Source organism: Anomaloglossus baeobatrachus, chromosome 8, assembly GCF_048569485.1.
Source record: "Anomaloglossus baeobatrachus isolate aAnoBae1 chromosome 8, aAnoBae1.hap1, whole genome shotgun sequence".
NCBI lineage: Eukaryota > Metazoa > Chordata > Amphibia > Anura > Aromobatidae > Anomaloglossus > Anomaloglossus baeobatrachus.
In genome coordinates, this window is record NC_134360.1 from 202,719,257 (window position 1) to 202,731,445 (window position 12,189).

General features: G+C 49.6%; 1 protein-coding gene across 1 annotated transcript in view; it reads left to right on the forward strand.

The window, feature by feature from the left end:
• Window positions 1-9,704: 9,704 nt before the first annotated feature.
• Window positions 9,705-12,189, forward strand: part of ALG14 (ALG14 UDP-N-acetylglucosaminyltransferase subunit) — a 63,546-nt gene continuing 61,061 nt past the window's right edge. The window contains exon 1 of the mRNA XM_075321050.1: window positions 9,705-9,878. Coding sequence (XP_075177165.1) covers window positions 9,740-9,878 — 139 coding nt within the window. The 5' untranslated portion in view covers window positions 9,705-9,739. The remainder of the gene's footprint in view (window positions 9,879-12,189) is intronic.

Sequence of the window (12,189 nt, forward strand, 5' to 3'; positions counted from 1 at the left end):
CAGCCCTGCCCATTCATAGGAGGAATGCATCTAACACCTCCCTTTCCTGAATTTCCAGATATCACTGGTAGCCCCCTGCTGGATCATTTGCATGTGGATCGGATCAATGAAGATAAATTTAGATTTCCTCTCTGTGTTTACAAATACAAGAGAGAATAAATGACACTTGCATCAAAACAAGCAATGTAAGCAGGTGTAGCATATAGTGCTCTGTCAGTGCAGAGGATGGGAGGCTGCATTCTGTTACAGATGGTTACACTTTAGTTACTGATACACTATCCATGCTTCATATCTAATAAAACTGGAAATATTCACCATAGGTCTTAATGCTGTAACAGCACAGCGCCGCCTGGTGGTCAGTTCTGAGACTACCACTGGCATTATGACAGTTAAAGGGAACCTGTCACCACTTTTTTTGGCTATAAGCTGCGGCCACCACTACTGAGCTCTTATATACAGTATTCTAACATGCTGTATATAAGAGCCCAGGCCGCAGTGTAGAACGTAAAAAACACCTTACAATACTTACCTAACGTTCGCGCGATTGGCCAGATGGGCGTCTTCGTTCTCCGGTGCCGGCGCCACCTCTTTCGGTCATCTTCGTCCTCTTTCTGAAGCCTGGGTGCATGACGTGGCTACGTCATACACACTCACCGGTCCTGCGCAGGCGCACTACAATACTTTGATCTGCCCTGCTCAGGACCTGAATGCCGGTGAGTGTGGATGACGTCGGACGCGTCATGCACCCCAGCTATAGAAGAAGGAGGATGAAGATGGCCAAAAGAGGCGGCGCCAGCACCGGAGAACAGAAACGCCCATATGGCCAACCGCGCAACCGTTAGGTAAGTATTATAAAGTGTTTTTTATGTTCTCACAGCGGCCTGGGCTCTTATATACAGAATGTTAGAATACTATATAAAAGAGCCCGGTGGTGGTGGCCGCAGCTTATAGGCCAAAAAAGTGGTGACAGGTTCCCTTTAAACTAAAAGAATCACCTTCTGCAGCTCCTGGGCTGCATTCTATGAAGGTGCACCTTGGCCCTGACTCCCCTTCCAGACCAAAAATAACTTTATAAAACTTGGCCGTTAGGTATGCTAACTACCTTGGTTGGCCAGATGGGCCCGCTCATTTTCTGCAATATCTCACCCCGTGGGGTCAAAATCATCACAAAAACGGTGAGCAAAAATACTAGAACCACACGGGGGGACCTAGAGAACGACCTGGATAGAGCTGGGACCACCATAACAAAGGTTTCATTCAGTGACACACTACGCCGCCAGGGACTCAGATCCTGCAGTGCCACACGTGTTCCCCTGCTTAAACCGATTTGGCTAACACGGTACCAAAACCTTTTAACCTGCTTAAAGTACATGTCCGTCTGAAGTTTGCTAGAGAGCATTTGCATTATCCAGAAGAGTATTGGGAGAAGGTCATATGGTCTGATGAAACCAAAGTAGAACTGTTTGGTAAAAACACAACTCGTGTTTGGAGGAGACAGAATGCTGAGTTACATCCAAAGAACACCATACCTACTGTGAAACATGGGGGAGGCAACATTATGCTTTTGGGCTGTTTCTCTTCAATAGGACCAGGACGACTGATCCGTGTACATGAAAGAATGAATGGGGCCATGTATCATGACATTTTGAGTGCAAACTTCCTTCCATCTGCAAGGGCATTGAAGATGAAACGTGGCTGGGTCTTTCAGCATGATAATGACCACCGCCAGGGCAACGAAGGAGTGGCTTCATAAGAAGCATATGAAGGTCTTGGAGTAGCCTAGCCAGTCTCCAGATCTCAACCCCATAGAAAACCTTTGGAGAGAGTTGAGTCCGTGTTGCCCAGCGACAGGCCCAAAACATTGCTGCTCTAGAGTAGATCTGCATGGAGGAATGGGCCAATATACCACCAATAGCGTGTGCCAACCTTGTGAAGACTTACAGGAAACGTTTCACCTCTGTCACTGTCAACAAAGGATAAAGAACAAAATATTGAGATGAACTTTTGTTATTGACCAAATATTTATTTTCCACAATAATTTGCAAAAGAAAAAATCTTATCAAATCAGACGCAGTGATTTTCTGGATTTGTTTCTCATTTTGTCTCTCATAGTTGGGATCTACCTATGATGTGAATTACAGGCATCTCTCATCTTTTTGAGTGGGAGAACATGCACAATTGGTTGCTGACTAAATTTTTTTTCTCCACACTGTATATTAAACAGTTAAAAGGAAGGAATGTAGTCCCAACTTTTAAGGGGTACTTTGCACGTTGCGACATCGCTAGCATCGGCTAGCGATGCCGAGCGCGATAGTCCCCGCCCCCGTCGCACATGCAATATCTTGTGATAGCTGCCGTAGTGAACATTATCGCTACGGCAGCTTCACATGCACTCACCTTCCCTGCGACGTCGCTCTGGCCGGCAACCTGCCTCCTTCCTAAGGGGGTGGGTCGTGCGGTGTCATAGCGACATCACACGGCAGGCGGCCAATAGAAGTGGAGGGGCGGAGATGAGCGGGACGTAAACATCCCGCCACCTCCTTCCTTCCGCATAGCCGGTGGAGGCAGGTAAGGAGATGTTCCTCGCTCCTGCGGCTTCACACACAGCGATGTGTGCTGCCGCAGGAACGAGGAACAACATCGTATCTCCTATTGGTGCGACATTATGAAAATGACCGACGCTACACAGATCACCGATTTACGACATTTTTGCGATCGTTTATCGGCGCATCTAGGCTTTACACGTTGCGACGTCGTTACCGGCGCCGGATGTGCATCACTTTCGATTTGACCCCGACGATATCGCAGTAGCGATGTCGCAACGTGCAGAGTACCCCTAAGGCTTGTACAGACAAGCGTATTATATGGAAGTGTGCTGTCCGGGGGAAAATCAGACATCGTGCTCACCAATATTATTCAAAAGGACAAATGAAGTTTATTCTGAGGGGTCGAGTGTCCGTATGATAAAAAAAAAAAATCACAGGATGCGCCATTCTATTCTGTATATCGGATGAGACTCACTAATACAAGACTATGGGTGCAGGAAAACTCAGGTCCCATATTCAGCATCAATATTGCATTTGATTGTTCATACACTCATCTGAACCCTACTTTAGACATACAAGTGCATCTCAATAAATTAGAATATCATCAAAGGTTAATTTATTATAGTAATTCAATTAAAAAGGGAAACACAGTCACTACACACAGAGGGATCTATTCCTATATATTGTATAGAGTCATTACACACAGAGGGATCTATTCCTATATATTGTATAGAGTCATTACACACAGAGGGATCTATTCCTATATATTGTATAGAGTCATTACACACAGAGGGATCTATATATATATTATATAGAGTCATTACACACAGAGGGATCTATTCTTATATATTGTATAGAGTCATTACACACAGAGGGATCTATTCCTATATATTGTATAGAGTCATTACACACAGAGGGATCTATTCCTATATATTGTATAGAGTCATTACACACAGAGGGATCTATTCCTATATATTGTATAGAGTCATTACACACAGAGGGATCTATATATATATATTATATAGAGTCATTACACACAGAGGGATCTATTCTTATATATTGTATAGAGTCATTACACACAGAGGGATCTATATATATTATATAGAGTCATTACACACAGAGGGATCTATTCCTATATATTGCATAGAGTCATTACACACAGAGGGATCCATTCCTATATATTATATAGAGTCATTACACACAGAGGGATCTATTCCTTTATATTATATATAGTCATTACACACAAAGTGATCTATTTCTATATATTATATAGAGTCATTACACACAGAAGGATCTATTTCTATATATTATATAGAGTCATTACACACAGAGGGATATATTCCTATATATTATATAGAGTCATTACACACAGAGGGATCTATTCCTTTATATTATATATAGTCATTACACACAGAGTGATCTATTTCTATATATTATATAGAGTCATTACACACAGAGGATCTATTTCTATATATTACCGTATATAGTCATTACACACAGAGTGATCTATATATATATTATATAGAGTCATTACACACAGAGGGATCTATTGCTATATATTATATATAGTCATTACACACAGAGGGATCTATTGCTATATATTATATAGAGTCATTACACACAGAGGGATCTATTCCTATATATTATATAGAGTCATTACACACAGATGGATATATATATATTATATAGAGTCATTACACACAGAGGGATCTATTGCTATATATTATATAGAGTCATTACACACAGAGGGATCTAGTTCTATATATTATATAGAGTCATTATCATTACACACAGAGGGATCTATTCCTATATATTATATAGAGTCATTACACACAGAGGGATCTATTCCTATATATTATATAGAGTCATTGCACACAGAGGGATCTATTTCATGTGTTTATTTCTGTTAATGTTGATGATTATGGTTACAGCCAATGAAAACCCAAAAGTCATTATCTCAGAAAATTAGAATATTATATAAGACCAACTGAAAAAAATGATGTTAAACTCAGAAATGTTGGCGCCCACTGAAAAGTCTGTACAGCAAATGCCTCAATACTTGGTTGGGGTTCCTTTTGCATAAATTTCTGCATCAATGTGGCGTGGCACGGAGGCGATCAGCCTGTGGCACTGCTGAGGGGTTATGGAAGCCCAGGTTGCTTTGATAGCAGCCTTCAGCTTGTCTGCATTGGTGGGTCTGGTGTCTCTCATAGATTCTCTATGGGGTTTAGGTCAGGCAAGTTTGCTGGCCAATCAAGCATAGTGATACTGTGGTTATTATACCAGGTATTGGTACTTTTGGCAGTGTGGACAGGGGCCAAGTCCTGCTGGAAAATGAAATTTTCATGTCCAAAAAGCTTGTCGGCAGAGGGAAGCATGAACTGCTCTAACATTTCCTGATAGACGGCTGCGCTGACTTTGGTCTTGCTAAAACACAGTCGACCTACACCAGCAGATGACATGGCTCCCCAAACCATCACTGATTGTGGAAATGTCACACTAGACCTCCAGCAGCTTGGATTGTGGCCTCTCCACTCTTCCTCCAGACTCTGGGACCGTGATTTCCAAATGAAATGCAAAATTTACTTTCATCTGAAAACAACACCTTGGACCACTGAGCAACAGTCCTGTTCATCATTTTGTGTGTAGGGCTGTGTGGGGTCTTTCATACTGTGTGGAGGGCTGTGTTGGGTCTTTCATACTGTGTGGAGGGCTGTTTTGGGTCTTTCATACTGTGTGGAGGGCTGTGTGTGGTCTTTCATACTGTGTGGAGGCCTGTGTTGGGTCTTTCATACTGTGTGGAGGGCTGTGTTGGGTCTTTCATACTGTGTGGAGGGCTGTGTTGGGTCCATCATACTGTGCGGAGGGCTGTGTGGGGTCCATCATACTGTGTGGAGTTCATCATACTGCGTGGAGGGCTGTGTGGGGTCCATCATACTGTGTGGAGGGCTGTGTTGGGTCTTTCATACTGTGTGGAGGGCTGTGTGTGGTCCATCATACTGTGTTGTGGGCTGTGTTGGGTCTTTCATACTGTGTGGAGGGCTGTGTGGGGTCCATCATACTGTGTGGAGGGCTGTGTGGGGTCTTTAATACTGTGTGGAGGGCTGTGTGTGGTCCATCATACTGTGTTGTGGGCTGTGTTGGGTCTTTCATACTGTGTGGAGGGCTGTGTGGGGTTCATCATACTGTGTGGAGGGCTGTGTGGGGTCTTTCATACTGTGTGGAGGGCTGTGTTGGGTTCATCATACTGTGTGGAGGGCTGTGTGGGGTTCATCATACTGTGTGGAGTGCTGTGTGGGGTTCATCATACTGTGTGGAGGGCTGTGTGGGGTCCATCATACTGTGTGGAGGGCTGTGTGGGGTCCATCATACTGTGTGGAGGGCTGTGTGGGGTCCATCATACTGTGTGGAGGGCTGTGTTGGGTCTTTCATACTTTGTGGAGGGCTGTGTTGGGTCTTTCATACTGTGTGGAGGGCTGTGTTGGGTCTTTCATACTGTGTAGAGGGCTGAGTGGGGTCCATCATACTGTGTGGAGGGCTGTGTGGGGTCTTTAATACTGTGTGGAGGGCTGTGTGTGGTCCATCATACTGTGTGGAGGGCTGTGTTGGGTCTTTCATACTGTGTGGGGGGCTGTGTGGGGTCCATCATACTGTGTGGAGGGCTGTGTGGGGTCCATCATACTGTGTGGAGGGCTGTGTGGGGTCCATCATACTGTGTGGAGGGCTGTGTGCGGTCCATCATACTGTGTGGAGGGCTGTGTTGGGTCTTTCATACTGTGTGGGGGGCTGTGTGGGGTCTATCATACTGTGTGGAGGGCTGTGTGGGGTCCATCATACTGTGTGGAGGGCTGTGTGGGGTCCGTCATACTGTGTGGAGGGCTGTGTGGGGTCCATCATACTGTGTGGAGGGCTGTGTGGGGTCCATCATACTGTGTGGAGGGCTGTGTTGGATCTTTCATACTGTGTGGAGGGCTGTGTTGGGTCCATCATACTGTGTGGAGGGCTGTGTGGGGTCCATCATACTGTGTGGAGGGTTGTGTTGGGTCTTTCATACTGTGTGGAGGGCTGTGTGGGGTTCATCGTACTGTGTGGAGGGCTGTGTGGGGTCCATCATACTGTGTGGAGGGCTGTGTGGGGTCCATCATACTGTGTGGAGGGTTGTGTTGGGTCTTTCATACTCTGTGGAGGGCTGTGTGGGGTTCATTGTACTGTGTGGAGGGCTGTGTGGGGTCCATCATACTGTGTGGAGGGCTGTGTGGGGTGCAGCATACTGTGTGGAGGGCTGTGTGGGGTCCATCATACTGTGTGGAGGGCTGTGTGGGGTCCATCATACTGTCTGGAGGGCTGTGTGGGGTCCATCATACTGTGTGGAGGGCTATGTGGGGTCCATCATACTGTGTGGAGGGCTGTGTGGGGTCCATCATACTGTGTGGAGGGCTGTGTGGGGTCCATCATACTGTGTGGAGGGCTGTGTGGAGTCCATCATACTGTGTCGAGGGCTGTGTGGGGTCCATCATACTGTGTGGAGGGCTGTGTGGGGTCCATCATACTGTCTGGAGGGCTGTGTGGGGTCCATCATACTGTGTGGAGGGCTGTGTGGTGTCCATCATACTGTGTGGAGGGCTGTGTGGAGTCCATCATACTGTGTGGAGGGCTGTGTGGGGTCCATCATACTGTGTGGAGGGCTGTGTGGGGTCCATCATACTGTGTGGAGGGGGAGGGCTGTGTGGAGTCCATCATACTGTGTGGAGGGCTGTGTGGGGTTCATCATACTGTGTGGAGGGCTGTGAGGGGTCCATAATACTGTGTGGAGGGCTATGTGGAGTCCATCATACTGTGTGGAGGGCTGTGTGGGGTTCATCATACTGTGTGGAGGGCTGTGTGGGGTCCATAATACTGTGTGAAGGGCTATGTGGAGTCCATCATACTGTGTGGAAGGCTATGTGGGTTCGATCATACTGTGTGGAGGGCTGTGTGGGGTCCATCATACTGTGTGGAGGGCTGTGTGGGGTCCATCATACTGTGTGGAAGGCTGTGTGCAGTGCATCATACTGTGTGGAGAGCTGTGTGGGGTTCATCATACTGTGTGGAGGGCTGTGTGGGGTCCATCATACTGTGTGGAGGGCTGTGTGGGGTCCATCATACTGTGTGGAGGGCTGTGTGGAGTCCATCATACTGTGCGGAGGGCTGTGTCGGTTCGATCATACTGTGTGGAGGGCTGTGTGGGGTCCATCATAGTGTGTGGAGGGCTGTGTGGGGTCCATCATACTGTGTGGAGGGCTGTGTGGAGTCCATCATACTGTGTAGAGGGCTGTGTTGGGTCTTTCATACTGTGTGGAGGGCTGTATGGGGTCCATCATACTGTGTGGAGGGCTGTGTTGGGTCTTTCATACTGTGTAGAGGGCTGTGTTGGGTCTTTCATACTGTGTGGAGGGCTTTGTGGGTTCCATCATACTGTTTGGAGGGCTGTGTGGGGTCCATAATACTGTGTGGAGGGCTGTGTGGGGTCCATCATACTGTGTGGAGGGCTGTGTTGGGTCTTTCATACTGTGTGGAGGGCTTTGTGGGTTCCATTATACTGTTTGGAGGGCTGTGTGGGGTCCATCATACTGTGTGGAGGGCTGTGTTGGGTCTTTCATACTGTGTAGAGGGCTGTGTTGGGTCTTTCATACTGTGTGGAGGGCTTTGTGGGTTCCATCATACTGTTTGGAGGGCTGTGTGGGGTCCATAATACTGTGTGGAGGGCTGTGTGGGGTCCATCATACTGTGTGGAGGGCTGTGTTGGGTCTTTCATACTGTGTGGAGGGCTTTGTGGGTTCCATCATACTGTTTGGAGGGCTGTGTGGGGTCCATCATACTGTGTGGAGGGCTGTGTGGGGTCCATCATACTGTCTGGAGGGCTGTGTGGGGTCCATCATACTGTGTGGAGGGCTGTGTGGGGTCCATCATACTGTGTGGAGGGCTGTGTGGCGTCTATCATACTGTGTGGAGGGCTGTGTGGGGTCCTTCATACTGTGTGGAGGGCTGTGTGGGGTTCATCATACTGTCTGGAGGGCTGTGTGGGGTCCATCATACTGTGTGGAGGGCTGTGTGGGGTCCATCATACTGTGTGGAGGGCTGTGTGGCGTCTATCATACTGTGTGGAGGGCTGTGTGGGGTCCTTCATACTGTGTGGAGGGATGTGTGGGGTCCATCATACTGTGTGGAGGGCTGTGTGGAGTCCATCATACTGTGTGGAGGGCTGTGTGGGGTCCATCATACTGTGTGGAGGGATGTGTGGGGTCCATCATACTGTGTGGAGGGCTGTGTGGAGTCCATCATACTGTGTGGAGGGCTGTGTGGGGTCCATCATACTGTGTGGAGGGATGTGTGGGGTCCATCATACTGTGTGGAGGGCTGTGTGGAGTCCATCATACTGTGTGGAGGGCTGTGTGGAGTCCATCATACTGTGTGGAGGGCTGTGTTGGGTACCATTATACTGTTTGGAAGACTAGTGGGGGGCATTATACAGTGTGAAGAGATGTGGGGCCATTGTACTGTAAGTAGGCCCATTATACTGCATGGAGGGATGTGTGGAGGTCACAGTTGGGGACCATTCTTTGCTGGGGTACTTTTGGTGGGTACAGTAGGGTCAGCATACTATATGTGCAGAGGATACTGTGGAGGAATTCACTGTGGGGGATCATACAATGTTTGGGGGAATTTTTGTGGGCATCATACTTTATGGGCGCAATTAAAGGGGAATCTCGGGGCTTCATTAGGAGGAAAGTTACTTTGTATAGCCTGAAAAGTTGTGACATATGTTGCTAAGTGACCCAGCTGAATATAATCATTTCTTTCTTTTTTTTTTTTGGGGGGGGGGACTTTTGCAATGTGGCTCCATGATTTCTATGCACACCACTGGGGAAGCGCCTCCAATGATCAGGCTACACAGGACCCGTACACACCGCAGTATAGAGACATACGTAGAGGCCACATTTGCAACCACCGCAGGGCTGCTATACACAGGCACCAGGCTGCGCACATACACGACTATAAACTATCAGCTTGTATGCCTTTAAGATGGGGCGGGACCTGCGCATGACGCTAACCAATCAGTACAGCTAAACGTCTCCATGGTGGGACGCTAATCTCTGACGTCACCAATGCGGAAGTGTTTTGCGTTCCAGGGTGGCTTGCTGGTCGCCGGGCTGATGGAGTGGCTGTGGTCGGTGGGGATCGGCTTTCTGCTCACTGTCCTGGCGCTCAGGATAACGCTGGTGCTGCGGGATCCCGGAGACCACAAACCCGGCAAGAAAGGCCATGTCAGCCTGCTGGTGGTGGCGGGCTCCGGTGAGTGAGGGGTGGAGGGGAGTGAGGGCAAGAGGCAGGGGTCTGACAGCACTGCAAGGACAGCACAGCCCTATAGACGGCCTGACAGCACTGCAAGGGACAGCGCAGCCCTATAGACGGTCTGACAGCACTGCAAGGACAGCACAGCCCTATAGACGGCCTGACAGCACTGCAAGGGACAGCGCAGCCCTATAGACGGCCTGACAGCACTGCAAGGGACAGCACAGCCCTATAGACGGCCTGACAGCACTGCAAGGGACAGCACAGCCCTATAGACGGCCTGACAGCACTGCAAGGGACAGCACAGCCCTATAGACGGTCTGACAGCACTGCAAGGGACAGCACAGCCCTATAGACGGTCTGACAGCACTGCAAGGGACAGCACAGCCCTATAGACGGTCTGACAGCACTGCAAGGGACAGCACAGCCCTATAGCCGGTCTGACAGCACTGCAAGGGACAGCACAGCCCTATAGACGGTCTGACAGCACTGCAAGGGACAGCACAGCCCTATAGACGGTCTGACAGCACTGCAAGGGACAGCACAGCCCTATAGCCGGTCTGACAGCACTGCAAGGGACAGCACAGCCCTATAGACGCTCTGACAGCACTGCAAGGGACAGCACAGCCCTATAGACGGTCTGACAGCACTGCAAGGGACAGCACAGCCCTATAGACGGCCTGACAGCACTGCAAGGGACAGCACAGCCCTATAGACGGTCTGACAGCACTGCAAGGGACAGCACAGCCCTATAGACGGTCTGACAGCACTGCAAGGGACAGCACAGCCCTATAGCCGGTCTGACAGCACTGCAAGGGACAGCACAGCCCTATAGACGCTCTGACAGCACTGCAAGGGACAGCACAGCCCTATAGACGGTCTGACAGCACTGCAAGGGACAGCACAGCCCTATAGACGGTCTGACAGCACTGCAAGGGACAGCACAGCCCTATAGACGGTCTGACAGCACTGCAAGGGACAGCACAGCCCTATAGACGGTCTGACAGCACTGCAAGGGACAGCACAGCCTTATAGACGGTCTGACAGCACTGCAAGGGACAGCACAGCCCTATAGACGGTCTGACAGCACTGCAAGGGACAGCACAGCCCTATAGACGGTCTGACAGCACTGCAAGGGACAGCACAGCCCTATAGACGCTCTGACAGCACTGCAAGGGACAGCACAGCCCTATAGACGCTCTGACAGCACTGCAAGGGACAGCACAGCCCTATAGACGGTCTGACAGCACTGCAAGGGACAGCACAGCCCTATAGACGGTCTGACAGCACTGCAAGGGACAGCACAGCCCTATAGACGCTCTGACAGCACTGCAAGGGACAGCACAGCCCTATAGACGCTCTGACAGCACTGCAAGGGACAGCACAGCCCTATAGACGCTCTGACAGCACTGCAAGGGACAGCACAGCCCTATAGACGGTCTGACAGCACTGCAAGGGACAGCACAGCCCTATAGACGGTCTGACAGCACTGCAAGGGACAGCACAGCCCTATAGACGGTCTGACAGCACTGCAAGGGACAGCACAGCCCTATAGACGGTCTGACAGCACTGCAAGGGACAGCACAGCCCTATAGACGGTCTGACAGCACTGCAAGGGACAGCACAGCAGTACAAGGAGCTTGCCATGTGCCCGTTTATTAGGCCCCTCTCCGAGCCATGTGTGTCCCAGCTCTGAGGACCGTCTGTGAGAGGCCTCCACTATCACACTCCACAGCTGCTCCAGAATCCCTGCTCATGATAACAGCCTGTCTGTCATAGTAGGGTACATGGCCGTCCTGTATGGGGGTCTCACTCAGCCCCCTGCTGTTCACCGCAGACGCTGTGGTATTTCCTCAGACATCTTCATCCCTAAATAGAATTAAGTGTTGTCTGTGGCTGGACAAGTCCTGCCCAGGTGATGGCGCTGTATATCAGCACCTGAGCCCCGGGATCATCGTTCATCATTCAGTCCCATTTCCCCTCGCTTCCCCCGGTGTATAACATCTGGCCCCTCGCTCCCCCTCACTCCCCCAAAGGAGTATAACATTCGGTCCCTCGCTCCTATCCACCCTCCCCTCTTTCCCCCATGACAAGTCTGCAGTCATTATGTGTCACTCTGTGTGACTGCAGACTTGTGAATCCTCACATCGCACACACTGAGGATTTTCCTATGTCAGAGCTAGGAACGAATGTCATGTGGCCGCGAGAAGGTGATGTGCAGAATCTGACTAGATAGGCACAGACTGGCTTAATTCAAGTGTATTGAGGGAGCTCGCATCCATCTAGTCGGGTTCAGGTCGGGAGGCAGGCA